This window comes from Cutaneotrichosporon oleaginosum (genome assembly GCF_008065305.1).
Source record: "Cutaneotrichosporon oleaginosum strain ATCC 20508 chromosome Unknown ATCC20508_contig02, whole genome shotgun sequence".
Taxonomy (NCBI): Eukaryota; Fungi; Basidiomycota; class Tremellomycetes; order Trichosporonales; family Trichosporonaceae; genus Cutaneotrichosporon; species Cutaneotrichosporon oleaginosum.
Window position 1 is genome coordinate 1060842 of NW_027072171.1, and position 25593 is coordinate 1086434.

General features: G+C 60.7%; 9 protein-coding genes across 9 annotated transcripts; 6 read left to right on the plus strand and 3 right to left on the minus strand.

The window, feature by feature from the left end:
- Positions 1–553: 553 nt before the first annotated feature.
- Positions 554–1867, plus strand: COLE_02122 (uncharacterized protein; the record flags this gene model as incomplete). Its single annotated transcript, XM_018423234.2, has 1 exon — positions 554–1867. The coding sequence occupies one exon, from the start codon at positions 554–556 to the stop codon at positions 1865–1867; it is 1314 nt and encodes a 437-aa protein (XP_018278656.1).
- A 277-nt stretch (positions 1868–2144) lies between these two features.
- Positions 2145–5387, minus strand: COLE_02123 (uncharacterized protein; the record flags this gene model as incomplete). The annotated part of the gene is made up of 6 exons (XM_018425777.2): positions 2145–2477; positions 2515–3156; positions 3191–4973; positions 5013–5067; positions 5151–5193; positions 5286–5387. 6 exons carry the CDS (start codon positions 5385–5387, stop codon positions 2145–2147), a joined length of 2958 nt encoding a protein of 985 aa, XP_018278655.1.
- Positions 5388–6083: 696 nt separating this feature from the next.
- COLE_02124 (uncharacterized protein) lies at positions 6084–7134 on the plus strand (the record flags this gene model as incomplete). Its single annotated transcript, XM_018423233.2, has 4 exons — positions 6084–6214; positions 6257–6630; positions 6661–6751; positions 6789–7134. The coding sequence occupies 4 exons, from the start codon at positions 6084–6086 to the stop codon at positions 7132–7134; spliced, it is 942 nt and encodes a 313-aa protein (XP_018278654.1).
- Positions 7135–9561: 2427 nt separating this feature from the next.
- COLE_02125 (uncharacterized protein) lies at positions 9562–11976 on the plus strand (the record flags this gene model as incomplete). The annotated part of the gene is made up of 1 exon (XM_018423232.2): positions 9562–11976. One exon carries the CDS (start codon positions 9562–9564, stop codon positions 11974–11976), a length of 2415 nt encoding a protein of 804 aa, XP_018278652.1.
- A 364-nt stretch (positions 11977–12340) lies between these two features.
- COLE_02126 (uncharacterized protein) lies at positions 12341–13778 on the minus strand (the record flags this gene model as incomplete). Its single annotated transcript, XM_018426179.2, has 3 exons — positions 12341–12562; positions 12628–12855; positions 12900–13778. The coding sequence occupies 3 exons, from the start codon at positions 13776–13778 to the stop codon at positions 12341–12343; spliced, it is 1329 nt and encodes a 442-aa protein (XP_018278651.1).
- A 574-nt stretch (positions 13779–14352) lies between these two features.
- Positions 14353–15313, minus strand: COLE_02127 (uncharacterized protein; the record flags this gene model as incomplete). The annotated part of the gene is made up of 2 exons (XM_018423231.2): positions 14353–15077; positions 15154–15313. 2 exons carry the CDS (start codon positions 15311–15313, stop codon positions 14353–14355), a joined length of 885 nt encoding a protein of 294 aa, XP_018278650.1.
- Positions 15314–18066: 2753 nt separating this feature from the next.
- Positions 18067–20151, plus strand: COLE_02128 (uncharacterized protein; the record flags this gene model as incomplete). Its single annotated transcript, XM_018423230.2, has 6 exons — positions 18067–18281; positions 18333–18610; positions 18645–18711; positions 18758–19309; positions 19357–19677; positions 19713–20151. 6 exons carry the CDS (start codon positions 18067–18069, stop codon positions 20149–20151), a joined length of 1872 nt encoding a protein of 623 aa, XP_018278649.1.
- Positions 20152–20835: 684 nt separating this feature from the next.
- Positions 20836–22783, plus strand: COLE_02129 (uncharacterized protein; the record flags this gene model as incomplete). The annotated part of the gene is made up of 5 exons (XM_018423229.2): positions 20836–20941; positions 20989–21156; positions 21346–21590; positions 21626–22443; positions 22474–22783. The coding sequence occupies 5 exons, from the start codon at positions 20836–20838 to the stop codon at positions 22781–22783; spliced, it is 1647 nt and encodes a 548-aa protein (XP_018278648.1).
- Positions 22784–23825: 1042 nt separating this feature from the next.
- Positions 23826–25392, plus strand: COLE_02130 (uncharacterized protein; the record flags this gene model as incomplete). The annotated part of the gene is made up of 2 exons (XM_018420847.2): positions 23826–23974; positions 24009–25392. 2 exons carry the CDS (start codon positions 23826–23828, stop codon positions 25390–25392), a joined length of 1533 nt encoding a protein of 510 aa, XP_018278647.2.
- Between the last annotated feature and the right edge of the window lie 201 nt (positions 25393–25593).

The window sequence follows — 25593 nt, forward strand, 5'->3', positions numbered from 1 at the left end:
GACGAGCGACCGAGAGAGGGAGGGGGGGAGCGAGTAAGTGAGACAGTGATCACAGTGAGTGGAGTGGGGAGAGTGGAGAAAGAGGAGAGTGATGATGTAGACGCGACTGGGAGCGGCGAGGAGGAGGAGGGGCTGTTTGTGACAAGTGTTGATTGAGCGACGTTGGCTGATTGAATGGAATCGTCATTACATTACAATAACATTAGGCAATCATTACCTTGACAGGGGCGGATCATTAAACATGCCTCTCGTCCCTGCGCACCTGTCCCTGCATCGCCTCTGTCCGCGCCCCCAAGCAGTGCCGGCTCATAAATGCCTCCGTGGCAGATTCATCCTCGGAAACCCCAAGATTCACGCTCAATTCTACATCCCACGTGTCTCTCACGTGATTGGGATAAGCCCGCAGGCACGCGATTGTTGTCATGTTCCAGCTGCGGAGGCCGAGGAGGTGGAGGTCTGATCAATCACGCCATGGATTTCCGAGCGAGGTATGCAGCCATGCAGACACTTGAGCGCTTCGACACCTTTGTTCGCTTTGCTTTCGCCCACCACCATGTCCCCCCTCACCCCCCTCGCGCGCGCACTCACGACCTCGGCGTCCTCAAGCGGCAAGCACAAGGTGCTTGTCATCGGGGGCGGGACGGGCGGCCTGGCCGCCGCGAACCAAGTGTACAACCTGTTCAAGGCGCGCAACCAGACGCTTGCGGACGGCGACGTCGCGATCGTCGACGCGAACCCCCACCACGACTACCAGCCGGGATGGACGCTGGTCGGCGGCGGGCTGGGAAACAAAGACGCGTTCCGGCGCCCACTGGACTCGCTCATCCCGCGACACTTTGCGCACATCAAGCGCAATGCGGCCGCCTTTGAGCCGGGCACGAACACGGTCGTGCTCGACGACGGCGCCAAGGTCGCGTACGACTTCCTCGTCGTTGCCCCCGGCATCCAGATCAACTGGGGGAACGTCAAGGGCCTGCCCGAGGCGCTGGCGGACCCCGGCTCCAACGTAGCGTCTATCTACTCGTTCGAGACGGTGGACAAGACGTGGCGCCTCATCAAGGACTTTAGCGGCCCCGAAGCCGTGTTCACCCAGCCCTTTGGGCCCGTCAAGTGCGCTGGTGCGCCGCAGAAGATCGCATACCTCGCCGACTGGTATTGGAAGGACCAAGGCCGCAGCGTCCACTCGACGTTCGTGACGGGCATGCCCACGATGTTCTCGCAGCCGATGTATGCGCGCAAGCTCAACGCCATCCGCGAGGAGAAGGGTATCGCGGGCCACTTCAACACCAACCTCTCCGAAGTCCGCGTGGCCGACAAGACGGCCGTCTTCGACGTCCTCGACGGCCCGGAGAAAGGCGCCAAGCTCGAGCTCCCCTTCGGCCTCCTCCACGTCGTGCCGCCCATGGGCCCGCCAGACGTCATCAAGAAGAGCCCGCTCGCCGACAGCGTCGGCTGGACAGACGTCGACGACGGCTCGCTCCAGCACCGCAAGTTCCCCAACGTTTTCGGCCTCGGCGACGCCTCGTCCCTCCCCACGTCGAAGACCGCCGCCGCTATCACCGGCCAGGCGCCTGTTCTCGCCCACAACCTTGTCGCACTCATGGAGCGCGGCGAGGTCGGCAGCGCACGCTACGACGGATACACGTCGTGCCCCCTCTTCACTGGCCGCGGCTCGCTCCTGCTCGCCGAGTTCAAGTACAACACCGAGCTCGCCGAGACTTTCTCGGCCTTGACCAACCAGAGCGTCCCCAACCGCTTCTTCTACCACCTCACAAAGGACGTCTTCCCCCGTGTCTACTTCTCCGACCTCGTCAAGGGCACCTGGTTCGGCCGCCGCGCCTTCTTCCCGCCTCAGTATGAGCTTTAACTCGCCTGTACAATGGCGACGACGACGCGACGACGACGCGACGATGACGTCGATGACGGACAACGATGATGGCGACGAACTTTTGTGTGTCTTTAGAACTGCATGTATAGATGGGCCCGATTTGATGGATGCTTGGGCAAACGTTACCATGCGCCCCCCTGCTGTCACTCGCAAGCCTCTGCACCCACACACCGCTCCATCAATCTCTACATGGGTAGCAACTACGAACGACGAGCCCAGATCACCAGCCGTTGCTAATCATACAATATCAGACACTTTACGGATTAGTCGGGCTCGGGGTATACGTTGCACCCGCACGGGCCAGGGTGCGCGATGCGTCGAGAAGCTCCGAGTATGACGTCTCGGCAAACGCGTTACGGCGATGCTTGCCGTCCCGCCCCGGCGCCGAGCCAAGCTTGCTAAGCAAGCCCTGCGCGAGGAAGAAGAACGGCATCGCCTCCTCGCAGTACGCGAGCTTACCATGTGGACGAGGCGAGTGGTCGCCGTTCAGCACTTCCAGGGTAAGCTTGGGAGTGAGCACCTCGGACGAGGGGCTTGTGCTCGCGGAAAGGTTGTTGCACATCGTGTCGTGCAGCCAGCCCTCACGCCACTGATGTTAGCTCATATCCACCCCCGTCAAAGCTCACTCTCTGGAGCGCTAGCGCAAAACGGGCGCGCAGCGCCTCCTGCGTGCAAGGACCCAGGTCGGTGCCGTCAGAAGAGAAGCACGTGTCGGCTGGGCGGAGGTGTGCCGTTGACAACCACAGGTCAGTCAAGTCCCTCCAGTCGCCGCGGTCACGGCGCCCCTCGCCAAGGTCCATGACCCCACGAACGAGGGTCATGACGACTGCTGTGCGCGCGAATGGCCCGTACTCGCCCTCGGCAAATACGTCCCGCTGGAACTCCTTGATGCTGGGAACCTCGTCTACCCTGCCCGACGACGGGAGGCCAAAGGTGCGGCGCATCGCCTCATCGAGCGTCATAGGCCGGTAGGTTTGCACCGCCTTGGCCCATGCCTGAGCCGTCTCTGCCTGCCACAGCGTGTTGGGCGAAGGCAGAGGGATGCTGGCGAGTTCAGATGGCGTAATAATAGGCGGAATAGACGACTCGAGTGCTGAGACTGTGTCGAGGTGGTAAACCAAATACGCGGTGCGGCGGCGCGACTCGAGCTGTATCCAGCGACGCCACACCCGGTCAAGGTCCGCCGGGGCCGAGTCGGGCGGAGGAAGGTGCGAGTTCGGGTCGGTGTGCTCCATGCCCGTCTGGAAGAAGCCGATCTGGCGCGTAATCTGCAATCAGCTGAAAAATGCCCATGTAACCTACGTTGACAATAGTGCCCAAAAACAGGTTGGCATGGCGGCGCTCCTTTTCGTTGTTAGAAAGGAAGTAAGGGGCGTGGTAGAGGATGAGCGCCTGGAGAAGCGCAACATTGTAGTCAGTCATGAGCACGCCCTGTGCGAGGGAGAACGACTTGACCAGCATGTTCGTCTTCTCGTGGCGGACGATCTGCCCAGCTTCCCACTCCAGCACACGTCGCTGGTCCTCGGGATCCTCGGCGTCAGCTGCAACCTTAAAGTCGGCGCCGACGCCTTCCCAAACGCCGCCAGCGGACAACGGGGACGGCGCGCTGGCAGCCGGACTCTCGCCGATCAGGAGGTTGCTGGTCGACTTGTTGGCTTTGCTCAGCCGGATGCCTCCGACAGTACAGATGGCAAAGGCTAGGCACGCTGCCGTATCTATCAGCTGGAAGGTCGGGTCGTGGACGAAGGGGAAGTGGTTGAGAACCGAGTAGTACGTGCGCGCCGCCATGACGGACAGCGTGCGGAGTGGCGGCAGAGCCCAGTGAGGGATCTGGTAGCACCCCGTGAATCTGTCTGCGGGCAGGTAGAAGCGCGAGCTTTTAGGGCACTCATCACCTGCGCGGACCAGCACCTCTTTACTAGCGATCCGGAGTAGTGGACGCTCGGGGTGGGGGTTCGACCGAGTCTCAGGGACCTCATTCTTGTAAAGCTGTTCGAGGATGGCCCTGACCATGGCGGCGGTCTCATTCTCCTCGCTGCTGCTGTTGCTGACAATGTGGTTGCTGTCGGTGCTAGTTGTTGTCAAGGTGGTGGTCATGATTGGCTCTTCAGGGATGGCAGCGGCGGCCGCAGCGGCGGCGATAGCCATGGCAGTGGTCTCGTTGGAGATCGAGCCCGAGTTGAGCCCAGAAGAACCAAAGTTGGGTGGGAAGAGAGAGGTCATGTTGAAGTGGGGTAGACGCGACGCATCAGACATGGCGGAATCATCTGGCGAGTTGTCAACACCAGCGCCGCCAGCCAGCCAGTCCATGGCATTAGCGAGCGCGTTTCCCATCGACTCGGGCAGCAAAGCTCCCGGCGCCGCCGGCCGAGCCGGGTCATCGGCGGCGCCCGAGTTAAAACTCGAGTCGGTTTTGTTGGGCTTGTCGGCGTCCTCTTCGGCAGCGGCGGCGGCAACCGCCTCGATAGCAGCGGCGGCATCACCATTGGTGGTGTCGCCTGCCAAGAGGTTGAGCGTGGCAGCGTCAGCGCTCTCCCAGTTGGTGCTGGCGTCGGCGGGGCTGGTTTCCGAATTGTTTGAATTGGATCCGGGGACTCCGCCGGGGTATGCCATGGAGAGCAGGACTGAAGCGTCTTCGAGGTGATTGGGATCGTGCATGTTGTGGTAAGGGCCAGTGGCGTTCTGGAACATGGGCAGAAGACCCGGCGTGTAGTCATCTGTCGAGACAGGGTTTCCATTGTAGTAGTTGTTGGACACGCCAAAGACTCCGCCATTGCCCATGCCATTGCGCGTTAGCCTTGAGCCGTATCTATCCTCGTCCTCTTCCTCCTCGCTGAGTCTCAATCTGGGCCGGGTATTGGGGTGCTCGCTGGCCGAGCCGCCCGATGAGCGGGCATGCTTACGACCGGCGGTAGTCCCACTTGCACCTGCACGACGAGGGGAAGCTTCACGGTCGGATGTCCGCGAAGACGAGATAGGCACCGAAGGGTGGGCTGCCCGAACCGGAGGCATGGGGGAATGCGATGAACGGTCCCGAGGCGGGGGCGTGGGATGGCAGCGGCGGCGGTGGCGCAGCAAAACATCGCTGGTGTGAGCTACATGATGCGCGCGAGAAAGAGCTTACCTTCGCGCGAATGCTTTGGTGCAGTCCTTGCATTGGAACGGGCGTTCATCTTGGTCTGCAAAAGGTCAGTGCTGGGTCCTGCTGAGACGGGTGCCTCCCGTGACACTTGCCACGCGACGGGCCGGGGTCAACACGTACGTTTTCGCTGATGCCGCTTCAAGTACTCCATGCGGCTGTATGTCTGGGAAGTGTCAGCGCGTGTACAATCTAGCCGGCTGCGCAACGCCGGGGATGCAGAGGGGCATCTGAGAGAGACGAGACGCGTCGACTCACCTGTCCGCACCCAGGGAAGGCGCAGCCAAAGGTCATTTTCTCCTTTGTGTCTGGAAGCGGACTTCCGTCGGGCCCTACTTGGGGTGTGCGACGGGCTGGCATAGCGGTGTGAAGGAGTGGTGGGGGGGGTGTCTCGAGGTGGCCAGAGGATGCCTGGTGAGGGTGGATGGAGGTGGACGAGTGCGGTGGAGGGGGGTGGAGGTGGAGGGAGAACGGGATGTTGTAAGAGTCAAGATGGATGCCCTCCACTCTGGTTGATAACAGACGTTGAGGGACGCCTTGTGACGCTTGAAGCGACCAGACGGAGTGGGAAGAGAGATGGGATGCTCCTGATTGACTTGCAAGAGACGGTGTTGTGGAGAGGATGGATGGAAGATGTGGCGAGAATGAGTGGATGGGAGAGGCGGGGGGTGGGTGTACGGTCCGAGTGGAGGGAACGAAAGGGTGGGGGGGCGGAGAGATGGGCGTGGTGGAGGTGGGCTCTCTCTCTCAGAGCGCCCTGGGGGGAAATAACATCCACGGTGGCGATTCTCAAGGGCCGGTGATTCGGCGTTACGTGTGTGGCGGCGCACCTATTCAAGCCGCACTTCGCGACAACCCCGCGGAATCGCTCGCGTGGCAATTGTGGAGACCCCACACTTCAGCAGCCTGATGAAGCAGCATGCATCGAGCACGGGTATCAATCAGAGCAGGCCACTGCGGATTGCGCTCGGACTGCCATCCGCGCAGTGGCGCACAGCATTGCAGCACCAAGCCACCATCCTTCGCCGCTTATCCTCTACCTGGCGCAAGCTCATCATGAGCGTCCCGCCCCCCTCCCTTCCGCCACGGTACCGCGCCCAGCCCCTGCGCGTCGCCTGTGTGCAGTACGACGTCAAGATGGGCCGCGTGGCCGAGAACGCGGCCAAGGTCGAGGCCATGACTGCGGGGTGAGTGGCTTCACACGATCTACACGATCCATTGACAAAGAGCCTGGCGCCCGGCGCGCTCGACCTCCTCGTCCTCCCCGAGATGGCATTGAGCGGATACATGTTCGCGACGCCCGCCGCCATCGCGCCGTACCTCGAGACACCGGGGGGTCCCACGGCACGCCTGGCCACGGCTCTCGCGTCGCGTCTCAAGTGCTACGTCGTAGCGGGATATCCCGAGGCCATCCCCGGCGCCGACATCGACCTGGGGGTGGGGTACAACTCGGCTGTGCTCGCGGGACCGGAGGGTGTCATCGGGAACTACCGCAAGACGTTCCGTTTCGACACGGACAAGACGTGGGCGCGCGAGGGCGATGGCTTTGCGTTCTTCGACCTCCCCCAGCCACTGGGGCGGGTCGGCGTCGGCATATGCATGGGTGCGTAGAGTGCGTTCTCGCTGACGCCAGACTTGAATCCCCGTGATTTCATCGCGCCGTGGAATGCGTACGAGCTCGCCACGTTCGCCGTAGATAACGCCGTGGACATGCTCGTCGTTCCGTAAGTTCACGCCAGAGCTGGGATGGGCTGACGCCAGGATGAATTGGCTCGATCCGGCGGAACAGGACGACTCGGACAGCGACGAGGACGACGGCCTCGCGGTCCCGCCGCGCGACCCGAACGCCCCGTCCGAGTCTAATCTCAATTACTGGGCGGCGCGCTTGGCGCCCCTGCACGACCCGACGCCGCGATACGACGAGGGAACGCCGGCCGCGGGAAGGGAGGTCGTGTTCGTCGCGGCGAACCGCGTGGGCACGGAGGAAGGGACGACGTTTGCGGGCACGAGCTGCGTCATGGCCATCAGCAGCGTGCCGAGCCGCATCGAGCTCATCGAGGTCTGCAGCCGGAGCGAGGAGCGCGTCCTCGTCGCGGAGATTGCATAGATGTATATGTATAGTGGCGGCATTGTCCGCGGGGTATTGTGTGGCTGGGAGTTGGTGTGCGGCGCAGGCTAGTGCACACGAGATACAGTGGGCCACTACTTGGCCTTCTTCGCCGCACGCTCCCGCGCGATCCGCTCCCGCTCCTCCTTTTCAGCTTCGACGACGACGGCGGGGCGCAACGACCCCATCAGAAGCATGCCAATGAGGAGAACGCCCATGAGGATGGCGCTGAATGTGGGGCCGGAGAGGCCGAAGCGCGCGGCGACCTCGTCGATCCATCGTGTTTCGAGTACTTGGGACATGTTGGGGCGGAGCGGGGGTTGCAGGCGGCGAGCGAGAGGCGGCGAGGCGGCAAAGCGAGGGTCGGCGAGGAGAGAGTTGCGGGACGAGGGGTGATGAAGTGGTGGATGCGCAAATATTGCCTTGGCTGGCTCGGCGGCGGCGCGCGGCGGTCGACCTCCACCGCAGTCACACACGTGCTCTCAGCTTGCTCCTCCACCACCGCCTTCTCTCCACGCCACTGAGCTGCCGATCCGCCTGGCCGCCTGGCAGCTGGCCGCCTGCAGCACAACAGTTCCTAAACTGACCTGTACGAGCGCCGGGTTTTCAACGTCTTCTACTCACATCCCCTCGCTCCCTCATCCCTCGCTCCAGTCCAATCTCTGACTCCAGCATGCGCCTCCCTCGCTGTTCCTCCTCTCACCCTCCCCCACGCCCAGCTCTCTGTCCATCCTCTCACCGCTCACTCTTCACCATCCCCACGCCATCTCGCAAGTCACGACACCATCCATAGGGGCCGCAATGCGCTAGTGTACACGCTGTCCCATCTACCAACCAAACACGGAAGCCGCTTAGAGGTTGAGCTTGGTGCGGCGCCAGTGGCGGCGCTTGGCGTTGTACTGGATCTTGGCTGCGGGTTAGTGCGCGCTCTTCCGCATTGCACGAGCCGAGCCACTCACTGTCCGTCTTGAGGCGGAACCACTGGGGGATGGGGCGGTTCTGGCGCGCCTTCTTGGCAAGCTTCTGCTTGATGATGAACGTCTTCTGCGAGGGCTGGGGTTAGTGGGTGGGTGGGATGGGGGAGGTGCACGAGCACGAGGGCAGCGGGGCGCGGCGCGGGCGGTGGAGAGGAAGGCGTGTGGGCGGCGAGGGAGGAGGTGAGATGCGCTTTCGACAGGAAGGGACGAAGAGTGGTGCGGCTCGAGACTTGGATTCGACACCTCGGACAGGCTCATCTACCGAGTCCAAATGCCGGTAGCAGCGCCGGGCGAGCGCAACCAGAAAGGAAACCGAGCTGAACGGTGGAGACTGCAAACTGCACAGACAACAGTGGACACGGCTGCGCGAACGCATACGCTCACTCGCCGTCGCACAATCTGCGAGCCATATTCCAACCCGTCCTTCTCTGGTTCTCCATCCAAGTCTCCCCACGATTCCTGCACAGCGCAGTGCAGCGTTTTCACGCGCTCGCTCTCAACGGGCCGTTCAATGTCGTCCCAGCAATCCTTTCTCCCTGGCAGGTCTCGCGACCGCAGTTCTCTCGCAATCCTTGCACAGATCCCTTCACGTGTCGATACGCGTCCCGCCGCGCTCCAGGATCACGCGCAGTCGGCGCGGCGCACGGCGCGCATGCTGCCCTCGTGCTCGTTGCTGTCGTCGGCACTCACCATGGCGGCGTCTTTTGGCGGTTGCTTGCTGGTTGAGACTCTCAACTGGGAGCTGTGGTCCACTTCGAGGTTTCGCGCGGAAGCAAAGTGGCCAAATTCGATAACGCCGATATTTCCGGTATGTGGCGACAACCGACCTGTGCGCGGCATGCATACCCCATCACACAATTCATGCAATTCAAGCTCACGATCGACTAATCGACTGGATGCATGGCTCAACGCGCGTCTCGGTGTGTGTATAGCTGGAGCACGATGGAAACAGCATCGCGAGACGGTCGCTGTCAACCAACTTAGGTCACGAAGAACAGCCCGCGTCGTGGTCGCTGTTCGATTCTGTGCCGCAAACGCGGCTGTTCCAAAGCACGTCATCGGCGACTTTTGCGCGACTTGGCATGGTCACCCACGCCTCGGCCCACGATCCAGAGCCCCCCACCCATGCCACCCACGGCGTAGGCCCACGCAAGGGACCTGGCACAGGAAGACGGCGGCTCGGCGGCCGTTGAATTCGACCCACTCGGGACGCTCTCGTTGCCCAAGCCCGTCAAGCGCCACCCACCCATGCATCCCATGAGCGAGCAATCAATTGCCACCTCGCAAACCATGTTCCTCCTGCACACTCGATCACGACGACACGACCCCCGATAGTCATAGCCATTGTTCACGCTCGTCCACGCTCGTCCACACTCGCCGCTCCTCTTCGCACGTCCCAACGCCAACACGCCCATGACAAGCTCATGACCCTGCCGCATCTCCTCGCGGCATGTCGGCATATCATCTGAACCAGCTGTCGGTCCAGAACACCGGCTTCCAACACCAGCAGCAGCTTCAGATCCAGCACCAACAGCAGCCACAACAGCAGCAGTATGCACAGCAGGCGCAGATTCAGCAATGGCCGCAAGCGCAACTGGTGGTACAGCAACGTGCGCAGCCTGGGTACTCACCGGCGCGCGTGACAGACACCTCGGTGATTCGCACACCGCAAACGCAGTCTCAGCCTCACCACGCTTATCAGGCGCCCTTTCCACACGTACACGCTCAGCAACAAATCTCGACATCGTTCCAGCCGCAATTGCAGCAACATCAGCAGCAGCAGCAGCAGCTTCAACACACTCCAGACCAACCGTCCCAGCAACCTCACCATCAGCCGCCTCAGCCGCCTCCACAACCTTCCTTCCAGACACCCTCGGCGCCAGGATGGTCACCTCACAACGGCATGACGCGGCCGCCGATCGGGTCCCAGCCCCTCGCGTCCCCTCCCCTCGCCAACGGGCATATTCAAGGCCAAGGGCAGGCTCTGGGGGGCATTGAGCAGTCACCCTATGCCCAACGACAGTCGTGGTCGATGCCGTCGACCGACTACGGGCAGTATGGCGGGCAGCAGCCATCCGCGCAATTTCCCCAACAGCTGCAGCACACCTCCCATGCAATGCAGCACGTGCAGGTTGTATCGCAAGCGTCGGCGACGGCACATTTCGCCACACCAACGCCTTCCGCCCAAAATCAGCTGCAAGCGCAAGCGCAACAACAGCAACAACAGCAACAACAGCTGCAGTTGCAGGAGCAGCAGCAGCAGCAGCAACGGCTACAGCTACAGCAACAACAACAACAGCAGCAGCAGCTTTCGCGGCAATTGCAGTACCAGTCGCAGCAGCCGCCGCAAAGACATTCGTACCAGCCCCAACAGCAGCAGCCACGACCACAACAGCGGCCACCACAACTCACTCCGCCTCCGCCACCCCCAGCACAACTTCAACAGCAGCAGCCTCAGCAGCAGCAGCCATTGCCGCAGCATCAGTCATGGCAGCAGCAGCAACAGCAACCATCTCGGTGGCAGCACCCGCAACAGCAGGCGCAGCAAATTCCTTCACCATCCGTGCAGCAGCAAACGCAGCAGATCCAACAGCATCAACAACAGCAACCGCAACCCCACCTACAGCAACAGCAACAGCACCATCAACAACAGCAACAACAACAACAACAACATCAACAACTGTACCCTCAGGATCCGCGGCACCCACCAGCATCACAGTCTCAGCAGCCACTTCAATCACACCAAACCCCACCTAACCAGTCGTGGTCGACACCATCCTTCAGCGGGTCTGGCCTCAACATGAATGGTAGCACATCCAGTGTGGCCACTGCTTCTCTACCTCACGACCTTGGAGGGCGAACGCCGACGATCGCGCAGCCGCTGTCACATCTTCCCTTCGCACCCGCCGCGTCATTGGCCCCAAACCCAACCGCGGCTGGGTCAGCGTCGTCGACCCCTCCGTTCAGTTCCGCGCAATCGACCCCTTCATTCGCTCAACCTGCACTTCCACAGAATCCACAAGGTTCGAATTATGCTCAACAGACTCTACCTATGAACGCGCTGCCCAACGGCCTTCCCGGCCAGTCAACTCCATTCAGCTCGACGTCCTCTCTCCCGAGCTCCTCCCCGCATCGCCCTCAACTCTCTCAAAACAGCTCTTTCACCTCGTCGCCTCACAGCTCGGTTCCGCCACCGGATCCTTCGCCGCAGACGAGCTCCTCGCCCTACTCAATTTCGCTTGCTCAGGGCTCGCCCTTGAACAACTCCCTCTCCAATTCGAGCTGGTCGCCGAGTGGCGCGTTATTACAATCCTCACAGGTCTCCCAGGCGAAAGGGCACCAAGGCATGGCTCCCCCTCAGCCACCAGCCTGTGCGTCGGAAATCTCGCAGGTATCGCCTACGACCTCTTCGTCCTACACCAAGGGCAAGAACCGCACGCATGCGCTCGCCCCCGCCGCCGCGGCACGGGTGCAAGATATTGCTCGCCGTTGCGCCATCGCCGCCAAGGCGACGAGGACAGCCAAGCGCGCGCCTTCAGCGACGTCACGCAGTACCGCGTCCAGCGGTTCACCGGGGGATCAGCACCGCGCGGCTGTCAGCGGCGCTAGCCTGGGCCCACCGCTTGAATCGTTCACTGCGAGCAACGAGATGCCTCCGCCGCCTGTGCCGCAGCAGGCGCTCAGCGCGCCTCCAGCATCGTTTAGCCATCCCCTCGCGAATGGGACTGCGCCGGTCCAGAACGGCACTGCAAGCGCAGAGGTGCAGAATTATGCATCCTTCGCGCCTCAACCTCTCCTGCAGTTCCAACAGCCAGTCCCGCAACCGCTGCAGCAGTGGTCTTGGGCGCCGGCCGGGCCAGGATGAACCTCGCGCCAATCTCGGCAAATCTCAGGCTTCTATCTAGATTCACTGGACACTTACTTTATAGTGCCGCCACGAGCCACGACGGTTCCGCACTCCTTCGTCTGGAACGCCTGTACACACGCTGGACGAAAGCGCTGCACGGCAGTCACGTCAAAGCGATTTAATCCTTCCTCCCGTACCAGGTATATTGCGTCTCCCGCTAGCATTGAACGACTCCGCTAGCATCTGTATACACGGCTGTATGCTATGCGACTGTATCTTTAGACTGCTGTGCGGACGTGTTGCCAAGAGTGCGCCACTTGCGCCTGGCGCTGCAGCCACTCATGAGATTGTTCGCGTTTGTCGTCATTACAAAGTGTACCGCCTAACACTTCATGCCCTCGGCGTACGGCCACGCGTTTGCGTTACTTTCCGGCGCATTAATGCAGATGAGATACCACGCCTCGGCCTGCTGGAAGTCGCTCTGGAGGCGGAGGTTGTGCGTCGAGCCCGCGTAATAAATCAGCGGGAGGGGCCCGTGGGGATGCTGCCCATCGCCGTCGATTGTTGTCGAGTTCCAGAAACACCGCTTGGGCTGCGTGCCGAACTGCCGTCAGCCCCGCCCACAATTCTCATCTCTCAGCAACCTTCGCAGCTCCCCGCAGAACTCACAAACTTGGCATTCTCAAACCGGTTGCCATGCACGCTCACGTCGCGCGCGAGGCTCACAGCGATCCCGTAGGAGAACCCGCCCGTGAGCACGTTGTCGTAGATGCTCATCCCGAACACTTTGATGTCTTCTTGCAGCGCGCTCTGCGTCACGCCCGAGCCGACGGCGATGCCGACCTTGGTGAGGGCGCGGTACTTGTTCGGCCCGACGCGCTTGGCGTTGTCGCCACACTGGCGTGAGCCATCCGCCCCCTCTACCTTTCCACAAGACTCACCGACGTCGCAAAAGGCCCCACGATCCGGTTCTGGTATACTTGCAAGCCCTGGTAATTCCCTCGCGGGCGCCACGGGCTTTGGGCGAACACGATGCCGCCGAGCGCCTGGCGCTCAACGTTGACAATGGTGTTATTGCGGATTACGCCGCCCGGCGCACCAAACACCACAATCCCCCCGTCCGTCGCGTCGACAATATAATTATTCTCGACAAGCGAGTTCGAGCACGCATGCGACAGCCCGTCACTCCATCCGGCCATCTCGGGCCGGGCGGCAGCCATGATATCGTCAAACCCCGCGGGCCCGAGCTGGTTGTGCGCGACCCGCATGCCGCGGCAGTTGAGGTCCGGCCCCTCGCTGGTGTGGAGACACGTCCAGCCGCGCGGGTCGAACGAGTGCACGTGCTCGACGACTTGCCCGCTCGTCGGGCCGCCCATCTCGATGATCCCGGCTGTGCGGGGCACGCGCCGCCCGTCCCGCCGGTTCCCGTCGCACTGCACGTGCCGGATCGCACACCCGTCCATGCCCTTCCGGTTGCCGCGGATCGCGTTCACGTTCACCGCGGGGTCGCCGCCGACGACGAGCGTAGCGCGCGCCGCGCCCGTCGGGTAGCCTGCCGTCGATATCTCTTGGCGCGTGTTGTTGAACAGCAGGGGCTTGTCCAGCGTGTATACCTGCCCGGGGCAGAGGCGGAGCACGTACCCCGACCCGCCGCGGATCAGGAGCTGCTGCAGCGCATCCGCGTTGGACGCGTTGCTGACGCACCCGATTTGGCGGGAGGCCAGGGGCACGAAGTGGTCGTGTTCCGGCAGCGCGTCGGGGACGGGCGCGGGTGCTGCGAGAGTAAGAGGCGCCAGGAGGAGGGCTGCGTTGATCAGCATCTTGACTCGAATTGAGGTGGGGAGAGAGTGGGAAGCGGTCGTTCTGTCCTGACGTGGCGAGTTACCTGGTGTTTACGAGATTGTTGTAAGAACACAGGCCCAACACAATTTTCCGCCACATTTATACACACTCGCCCCACTCGCACTGACACCATTGTTTATCTCAAGAGGCTTGACGCTGTTGCTTAGAAACTGTATCCGTCAAGCACGCTCATCGCTGTTTCGGCCCAGCTGCACTGGAACCCGACAGGCACTTGTGGCCACACAACAACCCCCGCAATGTTTGCCTCGATGGACGAGGCACAAACAAACCTTGCTCGTTAAATGAGCGGAGCCTCTGACATTGGCGTGGCTCGCGGGGCCTGGCGGCCCGGAAGTTTGGGACGCCGGTGCCACCTTTCAGTCGCCATGCTCAAGGTGCGACACGCGAGGGGCCGAGATGACAAAATGAGCGACGGCCCGTCCGGCATACCGCGGAGTGGCTAGCACGTGCCCGCTCGGAGTTTAATCGTCGCGCGCGCGCTTCGGCACCACCCCGATCGCTCCGACCAACGAACTGCATCAACATACTGCGTCATACCTCTCGGCGCCGCTCGTAGCCGTCCGGCGGCGGCGGCGGGGTGCGGCGGCGGCGCATTTCATGTGTCTCGTGCGGCTCGCATGCCGCCACACCCGAAGTCTCGTGCCATGCAAAGCGGAAGCCGCGTAATGCGTCGAGGTCGCGCATGTCGAGCGAGACAGCGGGCAGAAGAACGAGGAGGTCAGGGACGACGTTGAGCGTCACAACGCCACGCTCGAGCAACGGGAAGGCGGCGAGGGCCTCGGCGGGTTGGCGGAACCGTCCCAGCGCGAGGAAGAGCACGAACACTGCTTGCGCGGACAGGGCGATGGTGAAGGCCCACGCGAAGAGGAGCGCGCCGACGCCGACGGGGTCGGTCCGGCGCCGACACACCCAGATCCACACGGAGCCGACGGCCATCGCGGCCGCCGCAAACCACCAGATGCCCGCGGCGAGGTAGCCGAGCGGGATGTAGTTGCGCGTGACGATGTTGAACATGCCCAGCACGAGGGCGACGCTGAGCAACAGGTGCCGCGGGACGGCCCAGCCGAGACGCTGCGAGCGCGGGATGTCGCCCGGCGCGACGCCGTGCCAGTGCCAGTCGAAGACGAGCTGCGCGCCGCTCTCAGCCAGGCAGAACGTCGCACCGGGCATGAGGACGTAGCTGATCCAGAAGGGCACTATCCCCCACGTCCCCATTGTTGCTGTGGCTATGCGGAGTGCAAAGATTACGAGGCGGACTGGCGTGAGTGGGAGCGACCGATGAGCAGATTAGCAGGTCCGTCCAGGCATGACGCGCCTATCGCCGCTACCTACATGAACATAGCGCGATCAGGTAGTTGCACACTACGAGGCGCTGGTCGCAGTACGCGCACTTCTTCGAGTTGTAGACGACGAGCGCGGTGAGGATGACGTACACGCCGAGGCACGCTGCGCTGCCAGCAACTGTGACTTGGATCGGGTCGAGACTTGGCATTGGGCGTGCGCGAGCGGACGCGAGATAGGAGATAGGGACGGGGAAGCGAGAGATGCGGGCAGGGGAAGCTGGTCGCGGTCGAGGGGGATGAGAGGGCGAAGGGACGAAGATGGGAGCGCAAGGGTGCAAAGATCTGGAGAGAGTGACAGGGGGTGAAGGAGCGATGTGGCGGCGTCGAGCCAGCGGGTCAGAGATCAAGCGTGGGTCAGAATGAGTGTGCGGAAGCGTCAGCGATGGGCAGCGAGATGAAAGTGATGGACAAGCTGCAGAACATGTTTCACGCGCGCGGTGGCGGTGGCGCAGAAGGACCGAGCGCAGTGAGGATCTGGCGCGGTCCGAGCGCATGCATCGTCCACCAGGGTGGCTGGGGGTGCGTGAAGTGACATGACAAGCTGGAGCTTGGGGTTGTGTGAGACAGGCTCGAGCTTTTTTTAGTGGAACTCGTGGAACATTTTGAGACACGATGATGGTTGGATTGGCCGACACGCGAGCATAGCATGGCTGACGAGATCCAGCCGCGGAACACTGGGCATGGGGGCCCGAGATTCCAACTTGCATTACTACTTGTCAGCATGTCCGAAAGGGCGGACATGGCAGCGGCAGTGGAATGTGAAGAAAGGAGATATGCTGAACCGTCGTCGCAAAACCTTCATGTGCTTCGTCTGTTTGGTTCCACGAGCATGAACTGCACATCTGCGTGCGGCCGACAGACATGGGTCTGGCCACGAATGGAACGCCAAGCCCTCTCCTTCGCTCGTGATCACAAGCTCAGCAGAGTTTGAGCCCCACAGTCAGGCTCATAGTGCGCCACTCCGAAATTTCGTTGGCTGACGGCGCCGAGGGTCCGTGAACGCCGACATTGTCCAAGCGGTGGACCCCGTGCTTGGCGCAGAGGTCATGTGTTGCTGTTAGGCTGGCATCCATCGAATTGCGTTTGGCGACCGGTGAGACGTAGGCCGAGGAGTCTGCCAGGCCAGGCGACGGTGTAATGGTGAGGGATCCGGCATGGCGGGCACCAGTGTTTGCGTCGTAGTCGTGGCGATACAAATGTGCTTCTGACCTAAAGCCGGGCCACTGATTGTGCAGTCGGACTGACGGGGTAGCCCTTCTAGTAGTCGGTGTAGCCAAGAAGCCTTAACCAAGTCTCGGCGCTCAGCCACCACCGCAGCTCCACACTTTGTCGGACACCAAAATGCGAGAGACCCCATAGGTCACAGGAATCTGAAAGGTGAGCTTCCAAATTTATCGTGATAAATCTAGCGGTTAGGCATAATGCGCTGCGCGAATCATTTCGGCATGGCCAACCTAGGTGCGGCAAACCCAGGGACGGGGCCGAAAGTGAAAGTGGGTAGGAGTGAGCTCGAGGTGTCAAACTACTTGTCAGTCATATTTCAGCGTGGGTCGTTGGTTCCCGTAGTTGGCAGGCACCTGGCCAACGAGAGCCTGTGTTTTCTATGAGAGGAACGGCACGGATCACGCTACTAACCATCACGCAAGGTGGACGGACTGCGCTCCCCCGTATTCCGCCGTGCCAGTGCCAAGGCAGCCATACGCCCCACATGACGGATCCGGCTGCAGGGGCGCCGCGAACTGCGGTGCAGACGGACCCGATTAGGTACGCTCCACGGACGGCGTTAACTGAAGTGCGGGACCGGCGGTGGCATCATTGAAACTATGAGGTACGACGCTACCGCCCTCCTTGAGCACCCCGTCATGGGAGTTGGGTGCCACTGTGTCAAGTATACCTAGGTGCTGATCAACCACCGGCAATACGTCGGCATCGCTCTGGCCATTGACGCTCCGCTCACAGCCAGTTGCTGGGGCTACTCCATCCTCTGAGCGGTGTTGAAAGCAGTGTCACCAAGCAGGACAGTGGGCGCGTCAGGTCGGGATGCTGAGATTCGTTAGGAACTATCCTCCAATGAAATGCACAGATGTGCCTTCGACCGAAGGTTGGTGGTGCCTTGGACGTCTGCTCAGCGGCATGCCAATATTTCCGCGTTTCAAGCTGTCACCATGGTTGACTGGGGCCTTTCGGCAGCTACCAATTCTCCCGTCCTGACTCCAGTCCGGCCGGCCCTCGTTGGGCTGTCAGTTGGTCGGCGTTCAGTGTCGGGCCCTGGCCCAGTACGCCATGGGCTTGCCGTGCGCCATAGACGCCTACTCCCCCCTCACTCTTACAAGCGCGAGGAGCAGGGAGGTGCAAAGTGGGGCTGAGGCGTTGCCGCGTCCCATTCCGCCAACATAGGGCGGAAGAGGTGTTAGACAGGCGGGCAAGGCAAGCTGGATCGAAAATAACTGGACCAGAGGCATGCCGGCCGGCAGGGTCCAAAATCCTGGACGGATGCCAAGACATGTGCTGGCCCGATTTATCTGATTAGATTTCGGCCGATGCACTTTCATAAAGCTCCCGTTTCATTCGCGCTTGCTACCTACAGTTGCCGATGCGACCGATGCCAAGCGTACCCACATCACACCCATCACATGCTCGCCCGGCACCACCCAGCATTGAGCCTCAGGGCACCAGTCTCGGAGCGACTTTTTCCACCTCCTTTTGTGCCAGGAGTAAGAGGCCCTGTCCTCTCCGACAATTCGAGACGAGATGGATGGAGTGCCGGGGTCAGTCCCGCGCCGGCTGCTTGGCCTGAGAGTGGGGGCGCTCAAAACTCTCGTGCGACCTGTGCTCGTCCGACACTGCTAGTATATAACGCTGGGCGCCTCTTCTTCGCAACGTATCGCATCCATCCCACACCATGGACAAGAACGAAAACGAGCTGCGGCAGCGCCGCGACCACGAGCAGACGGTGTTCCAGGCTCAGGACGCCAACGATGCCGACAACTCGTCCATCATGGCCGTCGACAAGGACTCGCCGGGTGTCCGCCGCATCGAGGCCATCGTCTCGACCTGGACCATCAAGGACCGTGTCTACTTCCTCGGTGCCCTCGTGGTCATGACCTACGCCCGCACGTGAGTAGCTCCACAACAACAACAACAGGAAGGAGCGCCCCTGACTTGCAGTCTCGCGGCCACCACCATGGGCACTTACCAGTCCCACGCGCTTAACGACTTGGGCGAGGCCGGCCGCGCCGGCATGGTCCGCACTGTCCGCCAGGTCCTTACGGCCACCACCCTCCCCATCACCGCCAAGCTCTCCGACTACGTTGGCCGTACCTTCATTCTGTGCGCCACCGCTGTCTTCTGGATCATCGGTCCCGTCATCGTCGCTACCTCCAACAGCCTGGGCGCCTACATGCCCGGTTTCCTCATCTACACTCTCGGTCACGTGTGCGGAAACAGTGAGCAGATCGCCGCGTGCCTTGCTGACCCAAGTTCTTAACTACGCTCTTGCCGTTGACACCACGACTCTGCGCAACCGTCTGTTCATGCAGTTTGTCTAGTGAGTACCCAGCTTCGGGATAGTATAAGCATATGCTAACGGATAGCATTTTCCCTTCCATCATCAATGTTTGGTCTTCGGGTGTGATCGCCGCCAAGTTCGTTAACGGCGTCGGATGGCGCTGGGGTGCTGGTATGTGGTCGATCGCCGCTCCCATCTGCACTATCGGTGTCATTGCTGTCTTCGCTTGGGGCTCGTTCCGCGCCCGCCGCCTCGGCCTCATGCGCGGCATTCCCTCCGCCTGGGGCCTCTTCACTTCCGGAAAGCGCTGGGTCCACCTTTTCTGGGTTATGGACATCCCCGGCCTGTTCTTCCTTGCTGCCGGCCTCGCCCTCATTCTTCTTCCTCTCTCGCTGGGTGGTGGTGTCGCCGCCAAGTGGCGCTCGGCCGAGTGCATTGTTCCCCTCGTGATCGGTGTTCTCTGTCTCCCCATGTTCGCTCTCTGGGAGCACAAGTGGGCTCGCCACCCCATCTTCCCCTTCAAGCACATGAAGGACCGTCACGTCATGATTATTCTCATCCTCTCGTTCGTCAAGTCGATTGCCGGCTCTACCCGTGACTCGTACCTCTACTTCACCCTCATCGTGTCCTTCAACCAGTAAGTTCATTGCCTCCCTACGCGAGATGCCGAGCTGACATGTACAGGGGTGTCGAGGGTGCCACTCGTATTAACACCCTTGAGGGCTTCGCCGGCTCGGTGACCCTCATCTTTGTCGCCTTCATTGTGCGCAAGTACAAGATTGTCAAGCCCCTCATTATCGCCGGTACCGTGCTCCAGATTGTTGCCCAGGGCATGCTCGTCCACTTCCGTGGCGGCTACGGCAAGAGCCAGCTTGCTGGTCTCATTGCTGGTGAGATCATCGAGGGTATCGGAAACGGTCTTTCGTCGCACCCTTCGCTTGTTGCCATGCAGGCCAAGCTCGGCCACGAGCACGCTCTTCTCCTCACTTCGTGCTGGGCTGTCGGGTAAGCACAAAGTATATGGCATCGCTGATCCGCAGTTCGCAGGCCGGTGGTGGTATCGCTGCCGCTATCTCGGGTGCCATCTGGACTCAGCTCATGCCCGGCAAGCTCAGGGCCGGTCTCGAGGCCGCCGGTGTTCCCAACGCCGCCCGTGTCGCCCAGCAGGTCTTCAGGAGCCCGCTCACCTTCGTTAAGGAGAACCCCCCGTACTCGGTTGGCCGCGAGGCTATCGTCCCCGCCTACCGTGACGTGCAGTACATTCTCTGCATCATCGGCGTGGTGCTTATGGCCGTCCTCCTCCCCCTCACTTTCCTCATCGACAACGTTTCCCTTGACGACCGCACCACCCTCGCCAAGGACACCGAGTCGGACACCTCTGACGAGCCTCGTCACCTTGGCCCCAACGGCGTTGACGACCGCCGTGAGCTCAACACCTTTGAGGACGAGAAGCGCGACGTGCCTGCGACTAAGACTTAGACTTGAGGACCTTACACATAAAAGGAGAGGGCGTTCTGGGTGACGGTGTATAATGTGCATTAGGGCACGGTGGACGGAGAAAGGGTTCACGGGTATAAGACCCAGAACTGTCCCAGATGAATCTCCACTGTTACGACCTTGCTAGCGGCGGCTCTCTTGGAACAGAGCGGGCCTACTCACCATCTCATGTTGGTCTTGATGGGTCGTATCAAAGTGGCAGGCCTGCAAGTACCTGACTTCACTAGCGGTAAGCTGGAGCAGGACACACGTGCTCGACGAAAGACTGCATTTGCGCGCATGACTTGGCTTTTACATTGCTCAAAGGAATGCGTGCAATCCTGTGGGGGCATGTGGAGCATGCTATATCTAGCAACTTGGCCTCCCACACTCCTTTTGTCTCACCGTAACGCCGCGATGTATCATGTGGCCCACAGCTTCCAACCAGGTGTTTCACTTGCCCACTGTCGCACGAGGTCTGGCTACTCTATTGAGACTTCTGCGGCGTGCTCCCCGAATCAAGGCTCTCAACGGGGGACGGCCCCCCTGCCGGAAGCGCCGGAGGCTGGACCGGAAGGCCTACAAGAGGACGTGATCAGACTGCTTACCGCGTGGTTGATGCTGGACTGAAGCACATAAAATGTAGATATCTCTGATAATCAATCTCGGATAACCCCCTCGCCTACCATGCCGAACATCGAGGATGTGGAGCAACCGGTGGAGCAACCTTACCAGGACGACAAGCATATACAGGACGAGCGCGAGGTCAAGACTGACGTGCACACCCAACTGTGTGAGTGCATTACGAGCTGTATCTCGAGTAGGCAAGCTGAGGCGCAGATGACGGTGTTCAGCGCCGCATGGAGCAGCGACATATGCAGATGATCGCGCTGGCTGGCACCATTGGAACGGGCCTGTTCCTGAACTCGGGACGCATTATAGCGCACGGCGGGCCTGTGGGCGCCCTCCTCGCTTTCATCCTAACGGGGTCTATCGCCTACTCAACTCGTGAGTGTCTGCTCCTGCGTTCGTGCTCGTAGCTCTGCATGATTCTGATTCCCGTAGCAGAAGCGCCACGGAGATCTGCAGATCGCTCCTGTGGGGATATGACCACTTCGGGTATGATCACGTGTATGCCTACAGCTATTTGTGGCAGATCGTCAACGGCGCATCGCGCGAGTTTGAGGCTGACAGTAGTCATGTGCCTGGGTGAAATGGCCATCTTCGCCCCCATCTCCGGCGGCTACATTCACTTCGCTGAGCGCTGGGTTAACCCGGCAATCGGCTTCGCTTTAGGTTGGCAGGTGTCAATCCAATACTGCATCTCAGCTCCGAGTGAGATCATCGCGGCCAACATCCTCGTGTCGTTTTGGGACGAGGGGTTCTCTCAGGCTCACCAAGCGGCCTACATTACCGCGTTTATTGTTGTTGCCGCCCTGATCGTGAGCTTCTGTGCCTGCTGTCAGCTGATGGAAAGAACTACGCCGGTGTGGCGTGGTTTGGCGAATTCGAGTTCTGGATGGCAACGATGAAGATCATCCTCGTGATCATTCTCATTGTGACCGCCCTCGTTATTGACCTCGGTGGGGGTCCGCAGCAGGACCGGATCGGGTTCCGATACTGGATCCACCCCGGGCCCTTTGCGCCCTACTACGGCAACAGCGACGTTGGGCGCTTCCTGGGCTGGTTTACCAACCTCGTCCAGGCGGCTGGAAGCTATATGGGCATCGAGATGGTGATTGTGGCTGCGGCTGAGGTCAAAAACCCCCGCGTGGCACTCCGCAAGGCCGTCAAGCGCCTTTTCTGGCGCATCGTCATCTTCTACGTTCTGCTGATCTTCCTCGTATCACTCATCGTGCGCTACGACGACCCCAAGCTTCTTCAATCGAAGGGCACATCGGCCTCGTCTCCCTTCGTACTGGCCATGACGCGGGCAGGCATCACAGGTCTCCCGCACTTTGTCAATATCTGTGTGCTGCTCTCTGCTTTTTCCTCAGGCTCTTCGCTCATGTACTCGGCCTCTCGCATGATCTACGGAATGGCACTGCGTGGCTACGCCCCGCGCCTCTTCGCAAGGACGACCAAAAGAGGTCTACCCATTGTCGCGCTCACACTGGTTAACTGCTTTATGCCACTCGCATACATGAGCATCAGCAAGGGGGCATCCACTGTCTTCAATTGGCTTTCGAATCTCACTGCTCTCTCAGGTTACGTCGTTTGGGGGATGGTTGGCATCACATATCTTCGATTCAAGGCAGGCGTCGAAGCCAATGGTATTGATCGACGGAGCTTCCAGTGAGTAGGATTGAGATCGTGCTCACGCAGCTACTACAACCGCATGCAGCCGTTCACGGCACTGTGGGTCATCTTTTGGGCCACCGTCATTCTCCTATTCAATGGCTGGAAGGTATTCACACGTGGCAACTGGAGCCCGTCCGACTTCGTCATCGCCTACATTCCTGTGCCCATCTTCATTACACTCGCCACAGGCTTCTGGCTTGTCAAGCGACCCCAGTGGCTCAAACCCGCCGAGCTCGACATGTTTTCGAACATCCCAACCGATGAAATGGTGGCTTATGAGGAGCCACCTCCAAAAAACGCTTTCATGAAGGTGGCCAACGTACTCTTCACCTAAGTTTGTACACTGAGTGTTGCCCAATGCGGTGGCATTAGCGTTCAGAAAGGAAACTGTTGCGGTATCGCACATGCGGGGGTGGGATTGCGCGGAGATGAAGCAGGTCTCGTTCTCGTTGCAGGTGCTGCAGTTCGTTCGATTTTGGTCTCTCCGTGCGGAATGGTTCACCTGATTGGCTCTGCTTGCCCCTGCTCGTCTTCATTATCAGACGAGTCCGTTCCATAACACCGTCGGTTTAACGCCGCTCACTGGGTTTCCGCAACCATGTAATGGATGCTTATGCCCCCCAGTACAGGCTGAGCACGACGCTGTGACAGGGTTCAGGCAGAAGAATCAGCTAATCTATACGGCCTGTAAGCCTCATGAACGCCTCAAGACGTCCATTCTAAGACACCCGAGTGCTGCAAGATGGCTCGGCTGGGCACCTGGCAATCCGCGAACAGTTATGCGGGGCCAACTCATCCTTTTGGCCTCCTTACTGTCGTTTCTAACATCGGCCTGGTCCCCGGTTGGTCGTTCTCGGCGCGAGGGCGCTCATGCCTTGGTCTCCGCACAACTTGCGAAGAGCTGGACAAACTCGCCGGGCAAGTGCCGCCCGGTTATCTAGAAATGGTTGCCTTCGCTGCCGGGCAAGTAGTTGTGCGGCATGCGCGGTGTTAGGGCGGGAATAGACCCAATCGGCCCGGTGTTACGCCTCGTCTCGTGGCAAATTGCTCTCCGCTTCTCCCATTCCATACCTCACGCACCACTCGCCCCCGCGTCAAGCCGCGGGGCGTCAACGGACGTGGCCTTGCGATCGTTTGCAGCCCTTCCGCGAGCGCCCAACTCCTCGCGAGGAGCGCGCCGCGCGGGCAACGCGTGATGGGGCCTGGTAGTGGGGCCGTGTGGTGTGGGGATGAGGATCAACATCCGCAGTTTAGGGGACGCGATGCAAAGCTAAGCTCCGCTGTTGATGCTCACGAGATACTTATCCGGAGGCTGGGGACGCGCACATCCCTCTCCCTTCACCTCACCGCTCACCATGTTCGCCGCTGCTCGCATAATGCGGACGCCACACGCACCGCTGGTGCGCGGGTTCGCGACCTCTCGTTCTGTCCTATTCAAGTCCAAGTTTTGGCCCAGCGTCGACGAGGCCGTCAAGGTCGTCAAGAACGGCGACGTGATTCTGGCCGGCGGCTTCGGCCTTTGCGGGTGGGTAAAGTCGGCCTTGCGCAGTTGACAGCAGAACCCCCTCCACCATCATCAACGCTATCGCGCGCCGCGGTGTCGACGAGGTGTCTGGCCTTACGCTCGTGTCCAATAACGCGGGTGTCGAGGAGAAGGGTCTCGGCGCAATTATCAAGACTGGGCAGGTCAAGAAATGCATCGTGTCGCACATCGGCGCGACAAAGCTCCTTGAGAACAAGTACCTCAACGGCGAGATCGAGATCGAGCTCACGCCGCAAGGCACAATTGCGGAGCGCGTGCGCGCCGCTGGTGCTGGCATCCCGGCGTTCTTTACACCCACAGGTGTTGAGACGTCGATTGAGAAGGCGACAGTGCCCTACCGCAACGCGGCGAAGGATGGATCCAAGCCTGCCCTGTTCCCAACGCCCCGCAAGACGATGACGTTCAACGATAAGAAGTATATTATGGAGGAGGCGCTGCCCGGTGATGTGGCTATCATCCATGCGTGGAAGGTAGACGAGGCCGGCAACACCATTTTCCGCTACACGGCCACAAACTTTAGCCCTACCATGGCCAAGGGCGCAAAGTGCACGATTGTCGAGGCCGAGGAGGTCGTCCCGACTGGTTCACTTGACCCGGCCCAGATCCACCTCCCAGGTATCTATGTGGATCGCATCGTGAAGGCCACCGAACCAAAGGACATCGAGACACTCAGCCTCATGCCCGCACCTGGCGACGATTATGTGCACCCTCTGGGCAACGGGTCTCTGCGCTTCAAGCGTGAGATGATCGTCAAACGCGCCGCCCAGGAGCTCCAAGATGGTTACTACGTCAACCTGGGGATAGGCATGCCGACTCTACTTCCCGCCCACCTCCCAAAAGGGCAGTCTGTGTGGCTGCAGTCCGAGAATGGCCTCCTCGGCATTGGCCCCCCTCCCACCCGCGAGCAGGTCGACCCCGATCTGATCAACGCTGGCAAGGAAACGATCACGATGGCGACGGGTGCATCGACCTTCTCGTCCGATGAAAGCTTCGCCATGATCCGCGGTGGCCATATCGACGTCGCGGTCCTCGGCGCGATGGAGGTGTCGTCTAAGGGCGATTTGGCGAACTGGATTGTGCCCGGCTCGCTCGTCAAGGGCATGGGCGGCGCGATGGACCTCGTGTCAAACCCCGACAACACCAAAATCATCATTGTCACGGACCACTGCACCAAGAAGGGCGAGCCCAAGATCAAGGCCGAGTGCGACCTTCCTCTCACAGGTGCGCGTTGCGTGTCAATGATTATCACCGAGCTCGGCGTCTTTGAGATCGACCGCAGGGCTGGCCGCATGACACTCACAGAGCTCATGCCCGGCGCGACGCTCGAAGAGATTCAGGCGAAGACCGCTGCGCCCTTCGATGTTTCGCCTACCCTCAAGACGGCCAGGATCCCCGAGTAAACCATCCATTGCACGACTCTGATACCCTCATGGTATACCCCGGCGTCACCCAGGCCGACGGCAATGTCGCTATTGATAATATTCATTCAGCCGAGCGACTGTACTGTTAGCGAAAAATCATGTCGCAGTAGAAGCTATCAACAGTTGTGCGCATCAAATCCCGCACTCTCGCTTGTCGTCTGAATATATCGGCCACTCATA